Source organism: Oncorhynchus tshawytscha, linkage group LG06, assembly GCF_018296145.1.
Source record: "Oncorhynchus tshawytscha isolate Ot180627B linkage group LG06, Otsh_v2.0, whole genome shotgun sequence".
NCBI lineage: Eukaryota > Metazoa > Chordata > Actinopteri > Salmoniformes > Salmonidae > Oncorhynchus > Oncorhynchus tshawytscha.
Window position 1 is genome coordinate 70820842 of NC_056434.1, and position 8540 is coordinate 70829381.

General features: G+C 40.2%; 1 protein-coding gene across 1 annotated transcript; it reads right to left on the reverse strand.

Moving 5' to 3' along the window:
* Positions 1-748: 748 nt before the first annotated feature.
* LOC112253017 (polymeric immunoglobulin receptor-like) lies at positions 749-7096 on the reverse strand. Its single transcript, XM_042323589.1, has 8 exons — positions 6975-7096; positions 4158-4481; positions 3416-3751; positions 2886-2952; positions 1723-1811; positions 1530-1570; positions 1199-1270; positions 749-1007 (listed from the first exon to the last, which is right to left on the reverse strand). Exons 1-8 carry the CDS (start codon positions 7030-7032, stop codon positions 951-953), a joined length of 1044 nt encoding a protein of 347 aa, XP_042179523.1. The 5' UTR covers positions 7033-7096; the 3' UTR covers positions 749-950.
* Positions 7097-8540: the final 1444 nt, after the last annotated feature.

Sequence of the window (8540 nt, forward strand, 5' to 3'; positions counted from 1 at the left end):
CCAGGGCCTGTGTTAACCTCTACATCACCAGAGGAACAAGGAGGAGTAGGATAAGGGTACAGCTAACGGCTATAAGAACTGGTCGTCTAGTGCATTGGGGACAGAGAATAAAAGGAGCAGATTTCTGGACATGGTAGAATAGATTCAAGGCATAATGTACAGACAAGGGTATGGTAGGATGTGAGTAAAGTGGAGGTAAAACTATGCGTTGATGAGAGAGGTTTCAGGTCAATTAGGTACATGCAGGACCTGGGTTCGAGGCTGGGGCCGACAGGTAAACAAAATGAGGAACTGTGTTATTGAAGCAGTCCAGGGGGCATCAGCTATGTAGCAGAGTGATCATAGGGTCAAAAGAGCAGCAATAGGTGAGTCAGGGTGCTGCTCGGTAGTCGGGACAAAGGCGTTAGCTAACAGTAGCCACTCGTTTGCAGCTAGCTAGCGGCAATGATCTGGAGTAATGATTCGGTGTAATAATCCAGAGCGGCAGGAATCCAGTGATATTTGTTTTTGTGATATTTGCTTTTGTTTGGGTCCTAATGCCACCCTCAGCTGCAGATAGAAACAATTGCATTTGATGGGCTAGTTTTGACACAAGGCTCTTATTCTATATTTATATAAAGACTAAAAAATAAATAAACAGAATAAACCTGAATGTTTTCCATAAAGGAAAACATTCAGGTTTATTCTGTTTATTTATTTGATATCCTTTATTGAAAAACACATGTACAGTTAAGTGTCAACATGGGCACAGTTTATTACAAGTACAAGATGTTCAGTCTTTAAAATATGCAGATTAACAAGAGAACAATAAAGTAATGAGGACAAAGGGTTGGGGCAGGTGACAAATAAAACAACTTTATATGTTACTCAATCTGGAGACTTGTTCTGATGCCCTAGTTCACTGAGATCCTCCAGTATTTCCCCCAACATCTTGTCTGGTTCTTTGTGACCTACTGTATCTCTGGTGTTGGGCCACTGCGCTGTAGACCACCATCTGGTTCTGCTGCCTGTAAGAGAGGAGGAAAATAAACACACACACGCACACATGCATGCATGCATAACTTAGTCAAATCATCAACACAGTAGAGCAGCTTTTTATGTATGTGCCAATGCAAGTTCTGCTTTTCTGCTTTTCAAAACAGAAAACGTTTTCTATAAGACTAGCTGTGGTTATGCCTTTATTTAGTTTAATGTTTACCCTTTGTGCTGTCCTGTGCTGCATAGGAATCACAGTGCTGTATAAGTCACCATGTCTCTCAGGGTTTAGGTCCTGTGTGATGGAGGAGGGAGAGCAACATGATCACATGAACTCAGTGAGAGACAGAGAATGTTAACTTTCACTTTGAGTTGGGTTGGAGTGGGTTGGGTTGAGTTTGAGGTGGGTTAAGTTGGTTTGCAGAGGGTTTAGGTTGGGTCAAAGGGGGGTTGGGTCAAAAGGGTTTTGATTCAAAATGCTTGTTATGACTAACTACTTACCAAAGAGAGCCCTAGAATATCAAGAAGTGAAAGGAAACATGATCATAGCTTACTACTGTGGTGTTTGGTGGTTGGTACTTTGCCTTCTTCTCCTCTGAAATAAAGAAAAGTTAACATGTTGGTACTAATGATCTTTCATGTCAAACCTTTCATTTGTAGAAGCAACAACCCTTCTGTATTTATAATATTCTGCAAATGACAGTCATAAACATTATACATTTTAAATATAATTGAAAAAAGACTTACTATGTTTTCTCAACAGCTTCAATGTGACCAAGGTAACAGCTATCAACACCACCAACAGGCTCAGGGGAATGAGCAGGACAACCAGCAAACTGGAATATGAAATCAAATTGAATATATAGATAACCACAGGCATGGTGGTAAATGCTTAAGCAAGAACATTTAAGGAAGATGTTTCATTTTGTATAGATTTTTCTTTATCTGAAAATGAAACAGGTCGTTTTGTAATGTGGAGACCTACAGTTATTATTGTTAACCCAGACACTGGTCTCTGGTTTGATCAGCCTTGCTAGTCACAGGTGTCTCCACCAAGGTTATTATAGTTTTGTGTTTTGATATATATTTTTTTATTTCTATTGGTTTTAATATTTTTATTTGAAATTCAGTTTAGTTTCAGGAAGTTTTACTATTTCCTATTTTTATTTAGTTTAATGTTGATAAAAACATTCATATTTTGTTTTTTATATGATTTAGTTTCATTTGTAGCTTTAGTGTTAGGGACAGAATGTAGCCAATGCATGGGAGGTTAGGAGAAATGTATGTATAGTGTTGTGGTTTTTAGGGATGTGCATTACTGCCCTACAGTTGCAAGAAAAGTGACAAGGTGATGGGACAGGTCATGGGTTAGATTGGATTTAAAGGTAGACTCAGCGAGATGACGTAGCTGCACAAAGATAACAGTAGTAGCGTGTCAATAGCCACAACAACCAGGTATGTTGAAGTGCGAGGCTAAACTTCTCTGTTTGTTGACACATGCAACAATTTAGTGGGGGAACGCGGCCGATATCTGTGTTGCTGCTGGTGGCGACAACATCTCGCTGAGTATACCTTTAAATGAAAGTCCGTCTCAATGTGACCCGTCAGATTCAGAAGCTATAAAACATTAAAAATACAGTTACATTTTTTGCCCCAAAACAAAAACTGAACATAATCATAATGGTTTCTATTATATTTTAGTTCGCTTTGGAGTCAAAGAAAATAGTTTCAGCATAGAATACATTTTTCAAACAGGTGTGTTTATTATTTTATTTCAGAAGATCACTAAATAGTTTCTTCATTATTCATTTGTATTTACTATAATAACCTTATCCCCAACACCCTTACACTATCACCAACTATTTGGATGACTGTAAAAGTGAGGGAAATAGTGAAGAATGAATACTGACCTCTGGTGCTTCTCATCTGTGTTCTCGTTAGTTAAAACATTGTCCCTGTTTGTAACAGAAGGGGTAACTGTGGGAGGAGAAGTGTTAGACTTAGCACTGGTTAGTGACGCTTGGTGAGTGGATGAAGCTTGTGTTGCTGTGAGAGGCAGAAATGATTAAGTAGCTTCAATAAACTGACTGTTGTATCATTAACATTGATATTATTAAAACCAAGCCATTGTGATGTTGATTGAAACTAATCACTATCATCCTTCTTATCTAATATGTGACATACATTAAAATCCAATTCTTAGAATTTTCAGTATTAATGTCAAATATAAGTGGTCGATATGATGAAAAGTTGAATAAACAATGTTCATTTTCTTATTGATATTTAACATGAATGACCAGATAAACTCAAGAGAATGTGTTGTCCAGAGATTTCCACTTTGTTTCAGAAAAGGCCTTTCAATGTTCCTTAATCTCTAACAACACTGGATGAATAAAAAGAGAATCAGACTTGGTTTTATGTGGGATTGCTCTGTACTTACTTGTGGTGGTGCTCTGTGTTGTGGTTGGTTGATTGACAGTGATATGAACAGGCATCTGTAGGTCTCCCTTTTCGCACCAGTACCAGCCAGTGTTCTCCATCATCAATCCACTCATAGTCACCATTAAGACATAACCGTTGGTGGTTCGGCTCTCCTCCTGCACTAACTTCACACATGTTCCATCTAAAACCCTAGAATGTCCCGCAGCCACACAAGAGCCTCCCATCCTGCACCACCCCCCTGTACTTCCTTGTGAACTATAGTAACAGAGCACAGTGACACTCCCTCCTACAACTCCAGTCATCTGTTGTTGGTCCACATAGAGTTCTGGAGTACCTGAACACAATGATAGAGGCTGTGAATGGATGAGTCTGACAAAAGAATACACCAATATATATATTGGCTACTACCTAGCCACTACCTAGTAAGTTGAAACACTGGTTCAGTCACTGATAGTATGTACAATAGATGTCAACTAGAGCATACAGGGTGTTTGATGATGAAACAGCAACTTGTGATTCTATCAAACACATAGTCTGTTCTGCCCAGGAGGTGCACATAGATGTTTGTAATCTGCCAGAATAATATCCTCTATGGATTTAATTTGGTGAAAATATGTATGACTGCTTTGTAGAGGGAATAGTAACACACTCATCAACAGGACTGCTATGGTTCATTACTTTATGAGATATTACTGAGCACTACTGTTAATTCTGCTTTAATGGACACAGCAGTGTCTCACCTGGAGGAACAGATATCTGCAGTATAACCCCATCATCTGCCTTGCTCTTCCTCTCCACAATACACCAGTAATAATCAGAATCACTAGGACTAAGACTTGTCATGGTCACAGTGAAGACTCGCTGGTTGATGTCATCAGAGATTGAAGTCTTTCTGCTGGTCTTTTGATGGTCAGTGCGTACTACAGTAGAGCAACCTATCCAATAATATCCCCTACACCAGTATTTCACATTGTTTCTATATCTCTGATTATAGAGACATGGGATGGTGATGGAGCCTCCCCGCTTAACAGACACATGACTCACTGTGGACACACTCTGTGTATCTGTAGACACAACAACAGAGAACACATTTAAATATTTACATTTTATCCAGCTGCTCATAAGTCCCATCAGATGATCAACCAAACAATTTGACATACAGTGGGGCAAAAAAGTATTTAGTCAGCCACCAATTGTGCAAGTTCTCCCACTTAAAAAGATGAGAGAGGCCTGTAATTTTCATCAAAGGTACACGTCAACTATGACAGACAAAATGAGAAAAAAAATCCAGAAAATCACATTGTAGGATTTTTAATGAATTTATTTGCAAATTATGGTGGAAAATAAGCATTTGGTCACCTACAAACAAGCAAGATTTCTGGCTCTCACAGACCTGTAACTTATTTTTTAAGAGGCTCCTCTGTCCTCCACTCGTTACCTGTATTAATGGCACCTGTTTGAACTTGTTATCAGTATAAAAGACACCTGTCCACTACCTCAAAGTCACACTCCAAACTCCACTATGGCCAAGACCAAAGAGCTGTCAAAGGACACCAGAAACAAAATTGTAGACCTGCACCAGGCTGGGAAGACTGAATCTGCAATAGGTAAGCAGCTTGGTTTGAAGAAATCAACTGTGGGAGCAATTATTAGGAAATGGAAGACATACAAGACCACTGATAATCTCCCTCGATCTGGGGCTCCACGCAAGATCTCACCCCGTGGGGTCAAAATCATCACAAGAACGGTGAGCAAAAATCCCAGAACCACACGGGGGGACCTAGTGAATGACCTGCAGAGAGCTGGGACCAAAGTAACAAAGCCTACCATCAGTAACACACTACGCCGTCAGGGACTCAAATCCTGCAGTGCCAGACGTGTCCCCCTGCTTAAGCCAGTACATGTCCAGGCCCGTCTGAAGTTTGTTAGAGAGCATTTGGATGATCCGGAAGAAGATTGGGAGAATGTCAGATGAAACCAAAATATAACTTTTTCGTAAAAACTCAACTCGTCGTGTTTGGAGGACAAAGAATGCTGAGTTGCATCCAAAGAACACCATACCTACTGTGAAGCATGGGGGTGGAAACATCATGCTTTGGGGCTGTTTTTCCGCAAAGGGACCAGGACGACTGATCCGTGTAAAGGAAAGAATGAATGGGGCCATGTATCGTGAGATTTTGAGTGAAAACCTCCTTCCATCAGCAAGGGCATTGAAGATGAAACATGGCTGGGTCTTTCAGCATGACAATGATCCCAAACACACAGCCCGGGCAACGAAGGAGTGGCTTCGTAAGAAGCATTTCAAGGTCCTGGAGTGGCCTATCCAGTCTCCAGATCTCAACCCTATAGAACATTTTTGGAGGGAGTTGAAAGTCCGTGTTGCCCAGCAACAGCCCCAAAACATCACTGCTCTAGGGGAGATCTGCATGGAGGAATGGGCCAAAATACCAGCAACAGTGTGTGAAAACCTTGTGAAGACTTACAGAAAACGTTTGACCTCTGTCATTGCCAACAAAGGGTATATAACAAAGTATTGAAACTTTTGTTGTTGACCAAATACTTATTTTCCACCATAATTTGCAAATAAATTCATTAAAAATCCTACAATGTGATTTTCTGGATTTTCTTTTCTCATTTTGTCTGTCATAGTTGAAGTGTACCTATGATGAAAATTACAGGCCTCTCTCATCTTTTTAAGTGGGAGAACTTGCACAATTGGTGGCTGACTAAATACTTTTTTGCCCCACTGTAATTCTTGAAGTTGTGACTTTTGTTGAAAAATTTGGCAAACTGTGGTTGTAACACCACGTGTTTGTGACAACAGACAGTAATTGATACATGTAAGTGCTGATGTTGTCATGCCAAAGTCCAGCCATGAGTACAGAGGCAGCAATTAAAGTAGCTTTGACATGGAAATTACTACACCCCTAAACTATGGAGACAATCTATGGTTTCAATTAACATTTCTGTTTAATACATTTGTATATAGTAAAACATTTGACTGAAATGTTCTTGATATCTACTGTATGTTTGTGCAAAATAAGTTACAAGCACATTTGTTAAAATTGATATTGATAATAATATGTTAGTTCTCTTTTACTTGAAGTCTTACTTAAATGTGTTTCGCAACAATTAGAATTGTAGAACTGTTGAAAGGTATAACTGTTTCACAAGATAAATCATTAAAAACAGCACCCATCAATCACAAATTTTAACCTTTATTTTACTTGGCAAGTCAGATAAGAACAAATTCTTATTTACAATGACAGCATCGGAACAGTGGGTAAACTGCCTTGTTCAGGGGGAGAACAACAGATATTTAACTTGTCAGCTCAGGGATTCGATCTAGCAACCTTTCAGTTACTGGCCCAACGCTCTAACCACTAGTCCACCTGCCACCCTAATACTGAAATCCATAATGTGACCACAATGTCTATGGGCAAAGTAGACAGAACATGACAAGTGTTATGACTTTCAGCATGTTTTCAGTCTCAGTGTCTGACTTGGAGGAACTAAGCCTAATAATATCAAACAACAAAATGTCTTCCCTCACTTACCTGAGAGTCCAGTGAGGAAGAAAAGGATGCGCAGGACAAGGAGGAGATGTGGAGCCATGAGTGGATGAGAGAGAACGACTCTGGTAGTATTTATGTTTGTACGGGCAAACTGCTGTGTCAGGGACCAAGGTACCCAGGCAACTGACAACTTCCTGATCCACATAGACATCACTTCTTCAACTCTCTTGTTTTAAAGACATAATGCAACCAGTGCCCTGTGCAAGACCTTGTGTGTTCACTGATGTTTAACAGTTGAAAACCTGACCAAAGCTGAAATGGTCAAAAGATTGTAAAAAGTCTGCTAATACATACAGTATGCTTGTTTATACGATGATTATTTGTGGTTTATTCCCCATCCTAAATACACTGATAATCTAATGTATTAACTCCTGAGTCCTGTGTTGGTCTGTTCCTGTCTGATAGTAATGAGGTGCAAATGCAGCCTTCAACTGGCGTTGCTGCTTAGAAGAACCTGTCAATATTACTGATCCATATTCTCACAGATGTTTATAAATAGTGTATGTCATATTGCTTGATTCAACCCATTGCATCCTTGCTATAGCCATCAAATGAGTTACAATGGTACAGATATATGTAAAATGTAATTTTGCTGGTTGGGTCATTCCTATATTGTGGTGCCTTTTCTGTCCTCAGGAAAAATAATTTTTTATTCAGTGTTAAACAGTGTAAAATGTGGATTCCAAAAGGCTTTAAATAGAAAGGCAGGTGTCCTTTACCTTAAAAACACAAAAATGCATTTACATTTTTTTTTGATTTTGAAGTAGAAGTTTTTACCATGTCCCAGAGTGTTATTAATCAAGCAATAAAATAATAACATATAAAAAAATCTTCATTATTTCATAGTCCTAGTTAAATTCTCTCATCAATTATGTTTTTTTTCAGGATTATAGTATGTCATCTTATTTCAGATTTTCTCTATCACTGATATCAAATCAATTTATATAGAACATTTTAGACATGAATGCAATTGTCACATGGAATGATGCTGGAGAGACGAAGCAGGTGCGGGGAGTAAAGCATTTAATGAATAACGGACATGGAACGAGACAGGAACAGCGTCAACAAACTAGTAATACAAACCAATCAATGCAGCAACAGGGAACAGAGCAGGGGACCTGACAAATATAGGGGAGGAAATAAACAGATGATGAATGAGTCAAGGTGAGTCCAATAACGCTGATGCGCGTGACGAGGGAAGGCAGGTGTGCGTAATGGATAGCAGGAGTGCATGATGCAGGGCAGCCTGGCACCTTCAAGCGCCAGAGGGGGAGAGCGGGAGCAGACGTGACAGTACCACCCCCCTCCCCTTGGGGCACCACCCTGCATCCCACCTGGGCAAACCGGCCGAGACGTGGGCGCTGGGCAAGCCGGTTGGGGAGTGGAAGCCCGACGAACCGGTAGTAGCGTGAGAGCCGGCTGAGGCACGGGAGCCTGACGATACGGCTGAGGCAAGACACCTGTCAATCCCGCTGCAGAGAGGGAGCCCGATGATCTGGTGGAGAGTGACGTGGGATGGGGAGCCACCGAGCCAACTGAACAGACCAT